Raw genomic sequence first — 20,447 nt, forward strand, 5'->3', positions numbered from 1 at the left:
GTCAATAAGAAAGTCAATAAGAAAGTCAATAAGAAAGACAATAAAAATAATCTGCAAATCAAACTATTATTATAATTTTCAGATAAAATGCAAGATTATAATGATACTTTCATGACAAGGGCCTTTGTTAAGGTAAATCTAAAATCAATTATTTATGTAACAATAAAATGTTTTATATTTAACATTTTTTAAGGCTCATGAGGCTCTTGCTATTGGAGAGGTGCCAATAGGATGCGTTTTTGTGGGAGAAAATGACCAAGTAAGACTCTAGAATCTAGTTTTTTTATTTTTCTAAATTTAAAAAAAAAATAGAGTTAAAATCATGGTAAAAAAAACTTGAGCAACCTTTAGAAATATTATAAATCAATTGATCCGTTAAGTCAAGTGACTCAATGACATGCTCTATATGCTCAGTACTGACGTCTTCAATTTACAAAGAAAATTTATATGTTTTTGCTTTATTTAAATTACTTTGGTTCTAATATTCATATTATTGGTAAAATCTGTTCTAGGGCTTATGATGATGTAAAAAAAACATCGAATTATATTTCCTACTTTAAAGTTGTGTATTCTACAGAGTACAGATAGTGAACTCTTATGAATAATTCGAATTTTTACAGTCTAATATTATTATTAATATTCTTTTTAAAAGATAATTATTGATACAATTTAGTTACTTACCATGTCCATACTTGATACACCTCCTAATTATAAATTTTATCATTTTCCATCCAAGGGTAAAAAGAAATCCTGTTGCATGTATGCCTTTTTATATTGTTTTTAATTATAGCTCTTCAGTAAAAGAAGAAGCATTTTAGTACTCTTGGCAGCTTCTTAGCACAGTAGTCACGTGATATGGCAGGGTGGTTCGATTTTTTCTCTAAATACTTCCTTAAAACCCCATGAATTCCAGGTTATATCAGAGACAAGGAATACTGTAAACCAAACCAAGAACGCCACCAGACACGCCGAGATTAATGCTGTAGATGATGTAGAGAAATTAGGTACAACAATTATAGGTTTAATTGAGACAAGATTTTAAGCAAATCCCTATATGTTCATCCAACTTTATCTATATTCTAGCTTGGGAACCTATTGCTGCCCAGGTTATTAAAAATTACTCAAGCCGTTTACCCGCACTTTACCGGGAAACTGAATTTTCGCTATTAAAGTCGACCCACTCAACTTACAATCTCGAAACCAAGATAAAAACATTCCCGTGGGTCTTCAGATTTCCCTAATAAAAATTTTAGGGAAATCGGTCAAGGGGTTCCTGAGTTATGATCGAACAAAAAACAAACAGAGATTACAACTTTACATTTAGTTTTATATATATATATATACAAATATCCTTTATCCTAATTCTAGCCAAGGACCGAGGGGTGTGCTCCAGCAGTATATATCCTACAATATCCGTCTATGTGAATGTGGAACCATGTATTATGTGCGCTGCGGCTCTAATGAAAGTCAGGTATGTTGGTTTTTGTTTCACTGTATAAATATAACTGTACAGGGTGAAAGCTATCTACTATTTAACTGTACAGGGGGAAAGCTATCTACTATGTAACTGTACAGGATGAAAGCTACCTACTATATAACTGTAAGGGGGGAAACCTATCTACTATATATCTGTACAGGGTGAAAGCTATCTACTATATATCTGTAAGGGAGGAAAGCTATCTACTATATAATTATACAGGGTGAAAGCTATCTACTATGTAACTGTACACTGTACAGGATGAAAGTTATCTACTATATATCTGTACAGGATGAAAGCTATCTACTATTTCAAATTCGGTGATGGTGATGGACCAAACCTCTGTAGAGTAAAAAAGTAGATGTTAGTTCCACATCTACTACTATCTACTATATAACTGTACAGGGTGAAAGCCATCTACTATGTAACTACTGTACTGTGTAAAAGCTTTCTACTATGTAAATGTACACGGTGATAGCTATCTACTATATAACAACTGGACAGTGTGAAAGCTATCTACTATTTATCTGTATAGGGTAAAAGCTATCTACTATATATCTATACAGAATGAAAGCTATCTACCATATAGCTGCACAGGGGAAAGCTATCTACTATATATCTATACAGGGTGAAAGCTATCTACTATATATCTATACAGAATGAAAGCTATATATCTATACAGGGTAAAAGCTATCTACTATGGATGTGCTAATGATAAGTTTGGAGGATGTGGATCTGTAGGAAACCTAGAAGCAAATATGGCAGAACTAGGTCAGATTTTAACTATTATTTTAATAACAAAACTTTTAAAATTTTTAAACAAAAATAATTAATTTTATCTTTTTAGCTCCGGATTACAGAGTGAAAGTGTCCGGAGGCCACAGAGCTCCAGAGGCTATTCAACTTCTTAAAGAATTCTATAACGGAGAAAATCCGTATGCTCCGAACCCTAAGGTTAAGGGAGTGAAACTAAAGAAGGAGCAGGTTAATGGAGAATCATGCTCCTCATGAAACCTGGAGCAAACCTTTTCAAAAGATTGTTCAGTTATTAGAACTTGGTGTAGGGTATCAAATAATGTTTTTTTTTCTTTTCTCATTATTTAATTATTGATTTCTTTTTTTTTCTTTAATGATCCTTCAAAATTGTTCTGAAAAATATTTTTCGTACATTTCGACGTCTTTCTACTTGCGTCAATCTGTCGAATAGATGTTTCAATAAAATATCATACAATTCTAAGTTCTAACAATAGAATGTAGATTGCTTATTATTGATGGTCATCACTTCCAAGTTTTAATAATTGAACAATTGGACCCATCTTTTTTTATTTTATCATTTTTACATTTGCATGATCTGTGATATTTCAGATTGACTAGAATGTAAAGATGGGTATTTATCATATATTTATTGTGAGTAAATCCGGTGGTCTCATATTCAACTACGATCATAATATTCCACAGCTAGAGAATGAAAAGGTAAAAATGGAAAGACATAACAAAAGTTTGCGAAATAATTCTTCTTGCTATACTCATGTTCTTACCTTTTATTTAATTGTAGTTTGAAGGGTTCAAGAGAATATCAAAATAGATAATTTTATCGATGATAATGTAAATAATTCATAGATACTATTTATTTATAGTAATCATTACCTTGATAAATTTTATTTTCAATATTATAAAAATAAATGGTACAAGGCACATTTTAACGTTCGCAAGTCTGTGTTTTGCTTTTTGTTTAGGATAAAATTATTTTAATAATTAAATTATAAATCGAACTATGTTTAACAACAATTTATTTTAGACTTACAGTTATCCGTTGGATATAAAGCTGAAGTTTGAAAATAAGCGCGTTACTGTTGCTTTCGGAGAACGGGACGGAATATGCATGGGTCACGTGCTCATGACGGTCAATGGGCAGGCACTTAACTACGATAAGCTCCCAGATGGTACTGGGATATTGGAGGTGATAAAATAATTCGTCAAGCATAAGATACTAGGATCTTGGAGACAAACTTTTGGAATTCTGAACAAAGCAAAAAAACAGACAGACAAGCAAAGTATATATTATGCATAGTTGTAATTTTTACAAAATTATTTTTTAGTTTCTTGAAAACAAGGATAATTTCCCTGTGAACCTGAAGTTTGGAAGAGCGAAGATAACGACGAATGAGAAGATTGTCCTGGCGAGCATGTTCTATCCTCTCTACGCCCTCGCAGTTCAGCTTAGTCCGGAGCAGGTTTGTTGTAGTATTATATCAAAACCTGCAAAACAATGATGACATTGACCTATCAAGGAACTCATCATTCGATTTTAAAAATTATACCACAAAAGTCTTATTTTTGGCTAATTCAAAATACTCCTCTATTTTTTCACAAAAACTTTGATTTTCTGTTTATTTTAGGGCTCTTCTGGCATTCTTGAGCTAGAGTCTGATACTTTTAAACTCCATTGTACACAAACATTAACGGGGATCAAATTCATCATTGTTGCAGATCTTAAACAGGTAATCTCAACTCGGTTCAAATATTACTTGGAAACCCAGCTTTGCTTGGAAACAAAGTTTTCTTCATGTGAGTCGACCTATTTAGCTTAGACCTTTTCTTAGATAAAATTTGAGACAGTTATGAGTTATGTTCGGATATACAAACAAACGAACAAACAGAGATACTACTGTTTATACATAGATACACTAGCGCAGGAACCCAGCTTTGCCTGGAAACTAAGTTTTCTTTATGTGAGTCGACCTATTTAGCTTAGACCTTTTCTTAGATAAAATTTGAGACAGTTATGAGTTATGTTCGGATATACAAACAAACGAACAAACAGAGATACTACTGTTTATACATAGATACACTAGCGCAGGAACCCAGCTTTGCCTGGAAACTAAGTTTTTTCTTCAAAAGTCGACCTTCTCAACTTAAACCTTTTAAATCAAGCCAAGAACATTCCCGTGGTTCCGTCGAGTTCACCAGTAAAATATTGAGACAAATCGGTCAAGGGGATCAGGAGTTCTGATCAGACACACAAACCAACAAACAGAGAATACTACACATACATCTTTATTGGGGTATTCGTATGGTGTAGGCAAGGAATATGGAATAGGAGGGAGATAAAACTGACGCGCCCGCCCTACCATATGATTATGCATGCTTTGCAGACGGTACTCCATTTGTATAAGAAATATTCAGAATATGTTATTGTATACGCGGTAATGTACATCAGACAAATGAAGTACCGTCTGCAAAGCATGTATAATCATATGGTAGGGCGGGCCGCGTCAGTTGTATCTCACTTTTAATCCATACTCCTTGGGTGTAGGTCAGATGATGGATAAGGTGTAAGTGTATATCATGTACTGTATTGCAGGCTGGTATAGATTAGCTGACGGATAAGGTGTAAGTGTATATCATGCACTGTATTGCAGGCTGGTATGGATCAGCTGATGGATAAGGTGTAAGTGTATATCATGTACTGTATTGTACGCTGGTATAGATCAACTGATGGATAAGGTGTAAGTGTATATCATGTACTGTAATTTAGGCTGGTATAGATCAGCTGATGGATAAGGCGTACTGTATATTATGTACTGTATTGCAGGCTGGTATAGATCAGCTGATGGATAAGGTGTACTGTATATCATGTACTGTATTGCAGGCTGGTATAGATCAGCTGATGGATAAAGTGTAAGTGTATATCATGTACTGTATTGCAGGCTGGTATAGATCAGCTGATGGATAAGGTGTATGAACTCTACGCAGACTTTGCTTTGAAGAATCCCTTCTACTCCCTCGAGATGCCAATCAGGGCAGACTTGTTTGAACAAAATTTACAAGTAGCGATAGATCAGATCGAGAAAACTGGTTTTATCTAAATATGTAGAAAAAATAAAGAAAGAATGTTTCTTAAGTATTCTGTACTGGATTTTGCTAAATGTATTTAAATCTGATGTCTTTTAGCCTACCCAAAGTAAATAAAATACCATGTGATGATGTTTATATTACAAAATAACCGTTTCAGTTTTTAAATAAACTGGATTTATTAATTATGTTGTTAGTTAATATACTTGGCATTCCTGATTTGTTTTGTGTTGTCTGATAATAGTATTTTTGTGAAGGGTTACCTCCGAAAGGATGAAACTTTAACTTTAACAACTCAAAATTTATTGAGTCTTTTTATTTCATTAAGTACGCCAAATTAAATAAGACTTAATTCATATTCAATTCATTCATGTCATGTTTTTAATGAGTTTCAGTTCAGGCCGTCATTAGAGTCTGTGGCCGGTAACCTTTTATAATGAATAAGAAAAATATTAGTTTAAAAATTGAAATATTGAATCATGATCATAATATTTGTTTAAATAATCATGAATCAATCCCTGAAATGATAGTGATCTCTCCCAATTTATTTGTGATTAATAGACCAATAGTTGTTCCTTTCTTGAAATTGATCTTTTGAAATTCCGTATGATAAATGTAATTGTAATGTGAGAATATGTTAAATAAATAAAACTAAATTAATTTTAAAATCTTAAGAATTATTTTTTTTGTTCATACTTTTTTGTAATTAGATTAAATTTGATTGTAATCTTTTTTATTGTTTACCCCCGACAGTTAAAAAAAGATTTAATATTATCAAAAATATAAAAAACGCAAATTTTAGGTGCAGAAACGATTTCTATATTCCTAGAGTAAAATCTATTAAAATTGGACTGCTTCCTCCTCACAATTTCCCTAAAATATGGTATGAAAATAAACGACATTTCCTAAACTTTCAACAATCAATCTTGTTTCGAATTTTAAACAGAATTTAATTGAAGATTATTATCAACAGAACCAATGATTTCATGCTAACGCAATTTTTGCAAACGTAGCATGCGTTTAACGCATGCTACGTTTGCAAAAGAATCGAAGAAAGCAAAGACGATTTTACAAAGAAAAGACTAAAAAGAGCATAAGATATAATCAAACAAAGGATGTAAAAAATTTTCGCTAATTAATAAGATGCTTAATAATGCCTGTTTTGTGTAAAACCTACATATATCTTTTTCACGACCCATATCTTTTTTTTTAAACATTACAAATAAATCTAAAAATTTTTGTTCTAGAAGTTGTTACTTCATCGTCGTAAAATACTAACAATCCACCACTAATTTATATTAAATGTTATGTAAACAATAAATATGTAACTTTCCTTTTCCTTATATCTTTTTTAGAATTATGGGGAAATATTTCCATAGCCTCTATTTTTGGAGGGTTTTAAAATATTTTCTTCGGAAACGCTTAATTTTGTATGCTTTTGTTATCTATTTAATAAAACAAGACATTCGTAAATATTTAAGTTGCTTATAGCCAGCCAAACGGCTGGACGGAATGGGCTGAAATTTGTTGTGGACACCTATGGGTGGTCGGGGGGTGTTATAGGCTAAAAAAATCGAAACATTTTTTTCAAAATTTATTTTTTCAAATTTTGTTTCCACGGGCAACGCCGGGCCCTCCAGCTAGTATTTCATATATAAATAATTACTTACTTACTCACTCACTCACTCAATTAAAATAAACAGAAAAATGCGGAAAATTTTTTTATTAAAAATGGACGAAACTTGAAATCACTCTCCGTATTTAAAAGTATAAAGTGGAAACAAATTTTAGAATAATTTTTAAGATAAAAATATTTTCAGTTATTTATATTATTCTGTAAATTATGAAAGTGCGTTTTGTTCTGAATTGTTGAATATTCTCAAATTATGGATTGTTACTTAAGTTGGTTTATGTACCAAAACAAGTCCAAGATTCGAATTCCTGATATGTGTGAAAATGGAAAACCTCAAATTGTTTCGAAATTGTATGGGTTTTTATTAAAATTGAAGGACCGATTAAATTTTAGAAAAGAAGTAAATAGTGTTATTTGTAGTTATTGTAGTGCTTAATAATATGTTGGAAATAGTTTCATTAATTTATATTTGTATTCGGCACAGGACAGGGAGAGTTATTTGTGCCAAAACCTGACACTCCTGTCAGGTTTTAAACACAAGCATGATTTGGAACTTTCTTCCCCTGAACTTAAATCTCTCATTTTCTTCCCTGTGCGGGAAAAATAAACATAGGAAATAAGATTTTTTATTTATCTCCACACGGTGATAGGCGATTATACCAATATAATGAAGACGACTTTGTTATTTAAGTTTTAATAGATAATAAGCTTTTATCGAATTACAAGTTTACAAGTAATAAAAGAGAAGCTTTTCAATTTAACAGTTTCTCTTTATTTCCATTTTTTTGTGTATCCATGCTGTTTAAAAGCTTCATATGAATTAAAATTTGATTCGAAAGTTGTCTTGTTACATTGATTAAATCACCTACCACCGTACACAAATGTTTGGAAATTACAAGTAATCGAGGTTTATATATTAATTATATATACAGACCGTTCCAAAATTAATTTGGATTGCGTCCAAGCTTCTACGCTGAAATAAACACCGAATACTTTTATCAAATCTTTTATTTTATGCATAAAATTACATAAACCTTAAACCATTTTTAAATTTTCTGTTTATCCCTGAAAATTCAAATTTAAAGCTTTAAAATGTTTGTAAAATCTGCAAAATTAAAAAGTAATTATCAGTTTTACCTAATTTAGTTTAATTCATGATTAAGCAAAGTACTTGAAATAAATTCGTGACTTGAAATAAACGAATTCCTAGATTTGAATTTAATGTTTTATAGATTCTTAAAATGGTTTCAATCCTACGCTAAAGTTCGTAAAAGGTTAAAAACACAATCAAATTCTCTAGGTTGGCTTACTATAAAATATCCGACATTATTCGTAGTAATTAGTATGACTTTCAACTCTCTTTTATGAGCATCGCTCGTAGAGAAAAGAAATAAATACTGTGGTTTTTTACTTTTTTGTCAGTTTTAATTAATTAAATTTTAACTTCTTGCGTTGTGGCTAAATAATATGGAGCTACTTTGATAAAATATTTAATCTCTGAGCGCGTTACTTTTCATCTTAAGAACATCAGAAGAGAACTATTTTTACTACATGAAATAGGTTTGTTAGGTTCATTACATGTGTACATCAGTTCTAATTGTAAAAGATATAAAACATAGACCGCATTTCAGGGGATATTAGTTCCAACACTTGGCCCATTTCTAACACTGAGTGTGCCAAATGAATAATCCCCTTCTAGTAAAATTTATGTACAGGGTGTCCCACGAAACATGACAATAGCAAGACGACTTGAAAGTCGTCTTTGATATTTGAATTTATTTGTGACATTTAGTTTTCTATCTACTTTAACATGTATGATTCTTGAAACAATTATCAAATAATTCTCCTAGCCCTGACATTTCCAAAAAGTGGTCTGCGTTTTTTGTGCTTTCAATATTACCGGAGATATAAAGAGTTTGGTTCAGATTTCAATTTTATTAAATAAAAGCAAAATTGTCGAAGTCTGAACGAAATTGTTCATATCTCGGGCAATATTGAAAGCACAAAAAATGCAGACCACATTTTGGAAATGGCAGAACTAGGGGAATTTTGTGATTATTATCTCTAAAAATTTACTTCTAAAATTAGGTTGACAAATAAATGCAGCAAATTATATCAAAAATCAAGACGATATTCAAGTCGTCTTGCATACTGTCATGTTTCGTGGGACACCCTGTACCTTAGATATTTTGAACTGTGAATTATGTTAGATCAAATAATTTAAGTTTGAAATGTCAAAGGATTACATCATAGAGTTGCAAAGATAAAGAAATTCGAAAATTTGAGTTTGTGGCATTTTATTTATAAACTTTTATACAATTTACTCAAATATTAAATCAAAATTATTAACTCTCTTATCCTCCTTTAGAAAAATTGAGTTTGTGTTTAAATCTGGAGAAAATTTTAATTCAAATATACATATTAAACCATTTAGCTGAGCCATATCTAATATTAATTGCATACTTGGTCAATTCCTGTCTCAGACATAACCTTGGGATATTTAAAACAATTCTAGTTGTACTGTCCTGACACTGGGGCCTGGCCACAGCTGTAGTGTCCAGACACTTGGTGCCTAACACAGTGATTTCAATTCGTACCGGCCCGAACCATTTCTTCGGTGGTTAATGGGCAGTGTTTCAAGTTTATCGTAATACACTCTTTAATTCACATTCCAACTCAGTCATCTCGCGGCGCTCAAGGTGCAATCATGTCGGATTTTTTTCTGTACAAAGTGAACTAAAACATGGAGGATCAACCATGCGGGATTTATTATTTCATTACATATTTCTCACAATGAAATTAACTGGATGTGAGAATATTATAACAGAATATGCATGTGAAGGAGATAAACTGACTCTAAACTGTGAAACTGGAAATATATTTATAAAACGAGCCAACTATGGCCGGCTCTCAATATCTATGTGTAACCTACATGGATTAACCAACATATCTACCCATTGTGTACTCAACACTACACAACAAACCATACAACAAATGTAAGTTTCTTTACCTTAAAAAGTGTTGAATTCTGGCAATTGCCATCATTCTTTTTGCAGCATAAATCTGCAAGGCATCTCCATACTATGTTTTCAGTCCTAACTTATCTTGTTAAAAAGGTGTTTAGAAGACCAACAATATTTGATTTTCTTATTTGTAACAGAATTTCAGTATTCTTATAATTGTGTGTACTGTGTATAAAGAAATCTAGAGAAACTATATATCGTACTAATGGTAATGTTGCATAAAGAACTTCTCCCTTTATATAGTTTGCAGTGCCTTTCAATCAAACATTTTTTAATATCATTATATAAGAAACTAAGGACCCAGGGACCCAATTTGAACTGCCTACCGCCGGTTTAAATTTGAATCTTCGATTTAAATCCTTCCTTAATCTTTAACTTTGAATCGGCAGTTTGTGGTTCAGAAACGAAGTTTTAATTCATCAAATTCGGTTTCAGTAGGGTTAATTTATAGTGTTTTGCAAGATGGTCTTAAAATACTTGTTTAAATATAAATTGAATAAAGATAGTGACCAGATCCATCTTTGAAAGGAGTGTTTTGAATAAGGAAATCATATTATTAATTTATCAAAATTATCAAAACATTTTTATTTTACAGGGTGTCCCACGAAACATGACAATAGCAAGACGACTTGAAAGTCGTCTTTGATATTTGAATTTATTTGTGACATTTAGTCAACTTTAACATGTATGATTCTTGAAACAATTATCACATAATTCTCCTAGCCCTGGCATTTCCAAAAAGTGGTCTGCGTTTTTTGTGCTTTCAATATTACCGGAGATATAAAGAGTTTGGTTCAGATTTCAATTTTGCTAAATAAAAGCAAAATTGTCGAAATCTGAACGAAATTCTTCATATCTCGGGCAATATTGAAAGCACAAAAAAGACAGACCACATTTTGGAAATGGCAGGACAAGGGAAATTTTGTTATTATTATCTCTAGAAATTTACTTCTAAAATTAGGTTGACAAATAAACGCAGCAAATTATATAAAAAATCAAGACGACATTCAAGTCGTGTTGCATACTGTCATGTTTCGTGGGACACCCTGTAGTTCATGATTAAGTTTAGACTCCAAATCACAAATATTTGTCTTTTTTTAATAAAATTTTTTTTTTTAATTCATCAAAATAATGTTGGACAAAGGAAACTTTAAACTGCTAGACTCTAATTGTAATGATTTTAAACATTCTGATGAACATGCAAACATGCAAACATAATATTGTGCACTTTACACAGAACCATTTCACTTAATAAGTTGATTTTTAAGCTACTTGTAAGTTTTTTTTGCTTTCGTGCAACATCAAAGATACATTAGGACTAGGTTGCCTAAAGATACATTAGGACTAGGTTGCCTAAAGATTCATTAGGACTAGGTTGTCTAAAGATACATTAGGACTAGGTTGTCTAAAGATACATTAGGACTAGGTTGTCTAAAACTTTAAAAATTAAAATGTTGAGACATAATTTACCAAAGAAGGAATTATGAACAAAATACTGACATTGGGTTCCTATTAAATAAAGTTCAAATTAAATTTTAATTTTTTTTTGTTCTTCATAACCTGCCTCAAATTATATTTTGACCAACATTATAGACTTCTGATTCCCCAGACGAGAGAGGGAACCCCCGGACGCCTTGAGCCTCCGCTATGCAGACAGGAGCCCCCCAGATTTGTTAGCCGGACCGAGCCTTAGAATTAGTTTCTTTTAAATTATTAAATAAAGACGACATAAAATGTAAAAAAGTTCTACAATAAACTACAGACGTCATTTATAGGAACATGTTGAGAAACTAAAAATTAATCTATAATCGAAAATAAGTAATCTTGTTCAACTATTAGTTTCTATTATCTCATTATTCACAAAATTTTTCGCAGATTTTCAAGAATTATTATTGAAAAGACGACATTTGAAGAATTTGAAGAAATCTGCGAATAAATTCAAAGAAAATTAGAAATTCAATATAATAATGAAAACGAAATAATCGATTTTAGCATTGATTTATTGACACATTTCTTTTGAGAAATATGTTCCTAACCATCTAATTCGATTACTGTATAATTTTTACTTTATTTTTTGTTGTCGTTATTTAATAATTTTTAAAAAAATAATTCTGAAAGCGTATCCACCCCCAGAGTAGGAGTTTTGAACGTCGAATTTGCGCTCAAACTCGGGATTTACAGATCTTTAAAAAGTTCAATATGTCTCAAATGAATCCGAAAAAAGTTTTCCACAACACTGCATACTCAGTTCAACTACCTTACATAGCCGGCCACTCCCTTTAAGTTACTTAACCTTCTTTGGGACAATTAATTAAAATAAGCGCCCGCTCTGGGAATTTTTTTGTGAAAATTTTGTACATTTTCTTCTTAAAAGACTATAAAATTGTCTGCAACTAATTTTTTGGGAAATTCAGGGGACATTAGTTCCAAAACTAACACTCGGCTCATTTCCAACACTGATTGTTAGATATGGGCACAAATTGAAAGACTGGGTTTTTGGGATCCCGGCCCATTTCCAGAGTATAAGAAGATAATAAAAACTATAACCAACATTTTATTAAACATGACGAGGACAACAATTCCTAATTTAAAACTTTTTTTAAATCAAAATTATAATAGGAGTTATTTTTATATGAAATCTTTTGACCGTTTTCAAGATAATGTCAGGTTTTCTATTTTCGAACATATCATGAATTTGAAACATTGTCGCGTTTTCGAGACAAACCCCACTTTCCCGTGTTTGAGTATAATCCACAATTGAAAACAAAACTCACTTTCATAACTTACCAAATAAATCACTGAAAACAAAAATTATCTTCTGAATTATTTATAGAATCTAAGCTTCCACATTTTATTTGTTAAATTAGAGAATATCGATGATTTATTTTCAAGCATTTTAAACAAACAGTTTCCAGCATTTCTAGTTAAATCTATATTGTAAGAACAAATGATATTGATATTTTGATTTCTAAATGCTGTAATGATTTTAAATTATAAAAGAACGATTTGTTTTTATTTTCTATTTCGTTTATATTTTACCTTTTCAAAACATCTTGTTTTGTTACGTAGGTGGGTAATTGCTTGAAAATTGACATTGATATGAATTCCGTTAAGTGTCTCAAAACCTGGATATGTTCCGAAAACGCGACATGAGCTGAAATCCGGTAATTGTCTCAAAACCAGGATATGTTCCGAAAACGCGACATGAGCTGAAATCCGGTAAATGTTTCAAAATAGGGATATGTTTGAAAATGAAATCAAGAATCTTCAAAAACTAATTCTCACACTTTATTATTAGTTCAAAATTGACATTTATTGTTTCAATATAATTTTAGCCATTTTTTATTTTATTTATGGTGTAATTTTGTTCTACTCGTCTTGGATTTAAAGATATATGCTCTTGGCAGATTTGGCCCATTCCTAACACCAAATGATAGTTTTGGAACTACTATCCCCTGAAATTAAAAATTTTACTTTACCACGGGCTCCCTCGACCAATTTTGCTACAAAACATCAAGAGCGGAGCGAACCCTTGATAAAGTAATATTTCCTGTACCGTAGTTAAAAATTAAAACCACAATCAGCCTCTCTGGATAACTTTTAAATTCCGAACAAACATAAGAATTAAGCATGATAAACTTGAAACTAAACATGATATATTGTCCTAAAAGCATTAAATTCTTTGCAATAAATAGTAGCGTCCTACGTCCTGCAAAATGATGACAATTGTTTGCAAATCTTGGATCTGATTTCAGATATGTCCATTGTATACAAGAGGAACTCAATCTACTACAATATATTTACTAACTAAACTAACTAGATGTCACAAAAAACAAACAAATAATTGGTTTGGCGGTCTCTACATATTCCTATTAATTATTTTTATGATTATTCTTGATTTTTTTTAACTTTATGTAAATTTAATTTACACTGTTCTGCACTTTATTCATCCTAATTATTTTTATCTTACACTATATGTATTCTACAACTTACTTATTTATCCTTCACTTTAGTTATCCTTTACTTTATTTCTTTTTTAATTTATCCTACATTTTATTTATTCTACATATTATTTATCATTCACTCTATTTATCTCTCCCTTTATTTATCCTAAACTTTATTTATCCTAAACTTTATTTATCCTAAACTTTATTTATCCTAAATTTTATTTATTCTTTACTTTATTAATTCTTTACTTTATTTATTCTTTACTTTATTTACCCTTAATTTTATTTCTCTATCCCTTTTTCGTTACTACACTTTAATAATCGTACACTTTACTTTATCCTACACTCTATCTATCCTTCACTTTATTTCTCCTACACTTTAATTATCTTAAACTCTTTTTATCTTTCATTCTATTTCTCCTTCACTTTATTTATTCTAGGTTTTATCTATCCTCCACATTTTTTATTTTCATTGACTTTTTTATCCTACACTTTATTTATCATTTACATTATTTATCGTTCACTCCATACTCTAATTTATTTATTTCATGCTTCATTTATCATGAAGTACTTTTATCCTACACTTTATTTATCATTTACATTATTTATCGTTCACTCCATACTCTAATTTATTTATTTCATGCCTCATTTATCATGAAGTACAAGTCTTAAAAAAATGATTTTAAAATTTATTCAAGTGCAGTAGAACTGGGCGAACTAAAAAATCTAGTGAAATAAAATCTATAATTTCTGTACATTCATGGCACATTGCAATTTTGAATTTTATTTTTTGTTTGTTTGGTGCTAGTTACTGGGACAACATTGTATATTTACTGTGGTAGCCCACTGTTAGCATATTTACTATGCTATCCTTTAACCGTGTGTATACACGGCAGGATAAACAATAAAATGCTTAGATATCATTGTTTGCCTCCTCAGGTTATAGTACTCCATGGGTACATGAGTACTGTACTATACTACACGGACATGATGTTTATTGCGTATTTTGTATCTTGTAAAACTGTAAAGTACATAATATATATTCGCATTTAAAATAGATAAATTGTGTGCATTATTGAACTGTGCTGCTGCTGGGGGTACTTTTTATTATTTAAATAAAGATACCAAAACCCAACTTTAAGGGGAATATTTGCGAGAAAAAAAAGATAATAAAAGGGGTACAGAGCTAGGAACTTCCCCGGTCGCATAATCTCAATATCCAATGTGGACACTTTTAATTTCTTGCTTAATCCCCTATTTTTCTCTCTTTTTGATATCCCTACCAAATTCCGACCTATGAGAGTTCAATTTTTATATTTCATGGCGCGTAAAATTTCAAATTTCCCGGCTTCTAAATGGCTGTTTGTGAGTCTGCATGCGACACTCTCTATTGGTCTACTGGTACACTTTTTAGGATATAACAAAATATTAAATTAATCTTGAGATTAATAAAAAGAGAAAATAAAGGATTGATCTCATTATTCACATTTCTAAAGTTTTCAGCTCGGAATGAATGTTTTTATTTCTGTAAAAAAATTCACTTTTTAAACCGTCCTCCATAAACCAAAACAAATCTTGTCTTCTGGCGTGTGGGGTGCTTTAAAATCCCCAAAAAATGATAAAATAAATTGTTTAGGTGTTCAGGGTTGAGTAGTTGTTTACTAGAGCCTGGATATGCATGGTTTGGAGATCCGTGTCCAGGTATACAGTGAGCCACGCAAACTATCGATAGTTCCTAAAAAGTTTTGTGTTTCCTGCTCAACATTTTGGGAATGTTTTCTAATTATTTTTTACATTTTCATAATTGAATTAAATTAAATTGTGTTTAGTAAATATTTTGTTTTATAATTGAAAACTCTGAATAACAGTATCAGGACAGCTAGACTCAATATATATTGAAGTTATTACAAAACTTATCTTATCCCATGAAAACGGCTGATATTCTTTACCTTCTGAGACATTTTCCTACTTGATTCCCACTTATTTAAAAGTTCAAAGGAACTGATATTTTTTTACAGACCCTAATTTTCATAGTCCTTGATCTTTGAAACCTGATGGTGTGAATTTTTAATATTTCAAACTTTAAATATTTGATCCAATAGAAATCATAGTTAGAAATATCAAAGGTCTACGAAATTAGGTTGCAAAGATTTAAGAAATAGAGTTGGTTGTAAATACATAATCAGTTTCTTTTATCATATCTTAATATTCTTAGATTTGAACTTCACTTTATCTAGGTAGCCCTAAATACCTGGAGGTTCAGTACTCGTGCTCAGAGGACACACTTAGAGGACAGAAGAGGACAGAACCAGAGTTTAGGTAATATTAAGGACAGAAGAGGACAGAACCAGAGTTTAGGTAATATTAAGGACAGAAGAGGACAGAACCAGATTTAGGTAATATTAAGGAGAGAAGAGGACAGAACCAGAGTTTAGGTAATATTAAGGACAGAAGAGGACAGAACCAGAGTTTAGTTAATATTAAGAACAGAAGATGACAAAAACAGAGTTTAGGTAATATTAAGGACAGAAGATGACAGAAACAGAGTTTAGGTAATATTAAGAGCAGAAGAGGACAGAACCAGAGTTTAGATAATATTAAGGACAGAAGAGGACAGAGCCAGAGTTTAGGTAATATTAAGGACAGAAGAGGACAGAACCAGAGTTTAGTTAATATTAAGAACAGAAGATGACAGAAACAGAGTTTAGGTAATATTAAGAGCAGAAGAGGACAGAGCCAGAGTTTAGGTAATATTAAGAAAGGTTACGAAATATCAACATTAATTACAGATAACTTAGAGAAATGCTTTTTAGCAGAGCAGAATTAGCCAGGGTTTATTATTTAAAAGTAAATCCTGAATACTGACCTAAAGACCTCCACAAAATTAAGTTTGCCAGAAAATTTAATATTCCTAAGCCAGCTCTTTATGGTGCAAAATTTACCCTTGTATTTCAAACTGAAAATACAGCATACAAATTACATGCATTTTTTATTTTATCATTTTGTGTTTTACTCCATAGCTAGCTAGATACACGGACAACCCTGAGTTTGTATTTCATGGGTGATTAATAACAGCTCTATTTATTGAGATGTAATATCGTATCTGAACCCCACCCTTCCAACCCATACATTATGTACATAATGTGCACATATCTTGTAGTCGTTCCATTCCCCCACTCATTTTTATTCTAGACCCGCCGCCCCTTCCTCCGTTCACCATAAACGGTATCAAGACCTCCCTCGTCGGTTTTATGTGCTTCATATCCCATCTGTTGCAAAGTTTTCAATTTTTCATCATAATTCAAAATGTAAAATATTTATTTTAAATAGTTCTATAATTTTGTTCAGGGAGGAGGGAATACGGAGAGTTTGGGAACCCGGAGCAAACCTTCTCAGTCAGGATATATTCTCAACCCTGATCTATGAGAGCACGTATGCACCGGAGCAAATATTAAGAAGACCGAACCCTCCGGAAATTACCGAAAGTAAAAATATCCCTGTAACGGGCGCTACCGAGGTGACAATTAAACCAGAAAATGCGGAAAACATAACGGAAAAATCTCAATCTCTGGACATCTTTGATGACATGCCTGGGCTAAATACTACAGTTGAACCCAAGGATAAAATAACAAAAAGACACAATGTTTTTAATGTTAAATCCAACCTGACAAAGTCTTCAGACGAACATTTGGAGAACGTGACAGACAAGGAATTGTTTGATCAAGTTGTTACAGAAGATGAAGATGATTTGGATGCAGAAGAGATGGAGAGGGATAAGAAGGAGAATGTTGAGGACGACGAGAAGAAATCTGTTCTTATCTTAACTTGTACTGGTTTATTGGCCGCATGTCTTCTCTCTATCGGGCTCTGCTTCTCACATAAGGTAAACACAAGAAATGATTTAAAAATAGATTTCCATTATATTACGTGTTCATATTCCATGCTTTCTTACCCCTTGTTTTAAGGCGAAGTTATGGAAGTCGTTAACCTAAAATTGAGATGCTTTTACATCCTTCATTAAACTGGGTTATTTCATGAACGTTAATTGTTAACTAATTGCATGGAGTAAAATTCACATTTGGGGCAGCTAAAAAGACATTTATTGGTTAAAAATATAGTTAGTAGGATAATTATTCCTCCTGGCCTAGTTTAGTATGTAGTTTAGAGAAAGAGAGATAACTTTTCTGTTTTCACAATTTCTGACATGATATCATTCTAGATGTACAGACGGTTTTTGTGCCACGCTAAGGAAGAAACATCTCCTGGAACAGAGAACTCCGGAGTAACATCTCAAGGTTTAGGAAGGGAACCTGGAGCCCCAGATCAATCCCTTCTACAAATCTCTGTACAAGGGTATCCTGTGCATCAAAGTCCTTATCCCTGCTCTCCACAATATCATTTACATGCTTGTTATCATAACTCCTGTCAACCTACTCCTAGTGAGGATTACAACTCATATCATTCTAGATCACATCATCCTGGTAATTTAACAGATGATATGTCGATTAATAAACAAATCCATTGCTATTCTTGTCATCGATCTCAACCTCAATCTTATTCAGAAATGAGATCTCCTCATTTAAGCCCATTAGAGCCTCAACCTTCTACTCTTTCAAACCAATCTCCTGATTACTACAGACAATCTACAAGTAGTCCGTCGGAGTATGGACAATCTCTTTCTAGTTTTCAAGAGTTTAGAACATCTCCATCAAACCATCACATCATAGGTCAGAAATATGGACCTTCCGTGCTTGATCGACAAGAGCTTAATTTCAGTCATTCTCACGAGTATATTCAACCACCAAGACCAATTCAATTCCTTAGAAATCAGCTAGAGATGAGACAATCTCTTCCCCCTCGACTAGAATACATTCGTTCTGATAGAACCAACCCCTCTCCGTCCTACCCGGGCATTCTACCACCTAATCCAGGACTCGAGGCAATGAATTTTTCAATTAATCATCTGTCCAACCCTCTTACACATCAGTCCCCATCCCTCTGCTCTGTATCCAGTATATCAGGAGCCAAGACATCTCAATCCGTCCAGGAAACATCGTTTATACAACATAGGGGCGACAGAAATGAAGGTTTATATCAGTGGACAGACCGACGTTCTCCGTCCTTAACTCTTCCCTGTTCAAACTCCTGTGCAGTTCCTTTCAGTCATCAACCTTATCCAATTCAAGAACAGTCTTATTACAATCCAGAGCTAATAAACTTACAGGACTTTAACCTCAAAGAAGAAAACAACGTCTTGAACCCACATATGTTTATGCGCAACAACAATAACGACCATGTTGCATGTACAGTGTGTCTACAGTGTGACTCACACAATCGCTCAACACATAAAGACGACATTAGTGAAGAAAATGGCGGGAAAAACTCATGTACAGATGACCAGATTTCTGTACTGGCGGGTGGAAGCAGTGCAATTTGTAAACAAAATCAAGGCTACCAGGCCTCTAGTCGGAAAATATCTAGTCTAGTCTCGAGAATTCTTTAATTTTAAAATTATATTATTTATTTAAAATCAGATGTTGTAATTTACTGATAAAATGGATATTTAACAGTTTCCAATTTCCACTTTTTTAATCGTGAAGAAATGCAACCAATCCCTTAAACCACTTTAACCTGCCGAAAATTTTAGATTTATTTGAAAATGCTTTTAGGAATATATGCAAAATATTCTGCACAGGTTTTCAAATTAAAAAAGAACAGTTTAAGGAGGCAGGAATTTACGAATATATGAAGATGTGAGGGAAGATGACTGACTTAATAAGACGAGAATGAGTGGAACATTCAAATGTAGGGCCGGGGAATAACTTAGGCATTAAGAGGTGAGTGAGTAGGAATGTGGTAATAGGAAATGAGAGAGTTGAGGATTCATATGGAGGGTTGGGTTAGAATTTAGATAAAAAGAGGTGAGTTAGGAGGAATGTGTAGAAACTGAGTGAGATAGGGATTGATATGGAGGGGGTAGGGGGTGTAGAATTTCGATATAAAGAGAGGTAAGTTAGGAGGAATTTTATACAGTGAATCCCAGATATATGAATACATAGCAAGAGTTTTTTATAATGTCTTATTACATATTAAGAATAATGCCGCGGAAAAATGAGTTTAATATAACCCCTGAGATATGAATGCAATTGATATATTAATATTAAACTAAACTCATTTTTCCGCGGCATTTGATATCAAATATGTAATACAACATTATAAAAACTCTTGCTATGTATTCATATTCACTGTAGGAACTAAGTAAAATAAGGATTAAAGAATGGAATGGAGGAGAGTTTAATTATTAAAGGGAGTGACCGGCTATGTGAGGTAATTGGACTGAGTATGCAGTGTTGTCGAAAACTTCTTTAGGATTCATTTGAGACATATTTCACTTTTTAAAGATCTGTAAATCCTGAGTTTGAGCGCAAATTCGACGTTCAAAACTCCTGATTTGGGGGTGGATACGCTTTCAGAATTAGTTTTTTTTAAATTATTAAATAACGACAACGAAA

General features: G+C 32.2%; 3 protein-coding genes across 4 annotated transcripts; all 3 read left to right on the top strand.

Annotated features, from left to right (window-relative positions):
* Positions 1 to 12: 12 nt before the first annotated feature.
* LOC111702952 (tRNA-specific adenosine deaminase 2-like) lies at positions 13 to 2,843 on the top strand. 2 transcript variants are annotated; one of them, XR_002765527.1, is made up of 7 exons: positions 13 to 132; positions 194 to 259; positions 914 to 1,004; positions 1,369 to 1,471; positions 2,160 to 2,248; positions 2,325 to 2,542; positions 2,767 to 2,843. XR_002765527.1 is itself a non-coding variant. In XM_023474779.1 (7 exons), exons 1-6 carry the CDS (start codon positions 88 to 90, stop codon positions 2,486 to 2,488), a joined length of 558 nt encoding a protein of 185 aa, XP_023330547.1. In that variant the 5' UTR covers positions 13 to 87; the 3' UTR covers positions 2,489 to 2,537; positions 2,767 to 2,843. The 2 variants fall into 2 exon arrangements, 1 of the variants encoding a protein (XP_023330547.1); XM_023474779.1 differs by having other exon boundaries at positions 2,325 to 2,537.
* On the top strand, positions 2,815 to 5,992 carry LOC111702944 (trafficking protein particle complex subunit 4-like). Its single transcript, XM_023474767.1, has 5 exons — positions 2,815 to 2,950; positions 3,276 to 3,437; positions 3,577 to 3,711; positions 3,877 to 3,978; positions 5,188 to 5,992. The coding sequence occupies exons 1-5, from the start codon at positions 2,861 to 2,863 to the stop codon at positions 5,344 to 5,346; spliced, it is 648 nt and encodes a 215-aa protein (XP_023330535.1). The 5' UTR covers positions 2,815 to 2,860; the 3' UTR covers positions 5,347 to 5,992.
* Positions 5,993 to 9,632: 3,640 nt separating this feature from the next.
* On the top strand, positions 9,633 to 19,623 carry LOC111703399 (uncharacterized). The gene is made up of 5 exons (XM_023475334.1): positions 9,633 to 9,961; positions 15,572 to 15,636; positions 16,173 to 16,254; positions 17,284 to 17,818; positions 18,155 to 19,623. The coding sequence occupies exons 1-5, from the start codon at positions 9,723 to 9,725 to the stop codon at positions 19,436 to 19,438; spliced, it is 2,205 nt and encodes a 734-aa protein (XP_023331102.1). The 5' UTR covers positions 9,633 to 9,722; the 3' UTR covers positions 19,439 to 19,623.
* The last annotated feature ends 824 nt before the right edge of the window (positions 19,624 to 20,447 follow it).

The sequence above is a fragment of the Eurytemora carolleeae genome, unplaced genomic scaffold, assembly GCF_000591075.1.
Source record: "Eurytemora carolleeae unplaced genomic scaffold, Eaff_2.0 scaffold17, whole genome shotgun sequence".
In the NCBI taxonomy this organism is placed as follows: domain Eukaryota; kingdom Metazoa; phylum Arthropoda; class Copepoda; order Calanoida; family Temoridae; genus Eurytemora; species Eurytemora carolleeae.

Coding starts and splice junctions, on each gene's coding strand:
- LOC111702952 (XM_023474779.1), top strand. CDS start 88: ATGCAAGATTATAATGATACTTTCATGACAAGGGCCTTTGTTAAG. Junction 260..913: donor TTGTGGGAGAAAATGACCAA/GTAAGACTCTAG, acceptor CATGAATTCCAG/GTTATATCAGAGACAAGGAA. Junction 2,249..2,324: donor AGCAAATATGGCAGAACTAG/GTCAGATTTTAA, acceptor TTATCTTTTTAG/CTCCGGATTACAGAGTGAAA.
- LOC111702944 (XM_023474767.1), top strand. CDS start 2,861: ATGGGTATTTATCATATATTTATTGTGAGTAAATCCGGTGGTCTCATA. Junction 2,951..3,275: donor CACAGCTAGAGAATGAAAAG/GTAAAAATGGAA, acceptor AATTTATTTTAG/ACTTACAGTTATCCGTTGGA. Junction 3,979..5,187: donor TTGTTGCAGATCTTAAACAG/GTAATCTCAACT, acceptor ACTGTATTGCAG/GCTGGTATAGATCAGCTGAT.
- LOC111703399 (XM_023475334.1), top strand. CDS start 9,723: ATGCGGGATTTATTATTTCATTACATATTTCTCACAATGAAATTAACT. Junction 16,255..17,283: donor AGGACAGAACCAGAGTTTAG/GTAATATTAAGG, acceptor AATTTTGTTCAG/GGAGGAGGGAATACGGAGAG. Junction 17,819..18,154: donor GGCTCTGCTTCTCACATAAG/GTAAACACAAGA, acceptor ATATCATTCTAG/ATGTACAGACGGTTTTTGTG.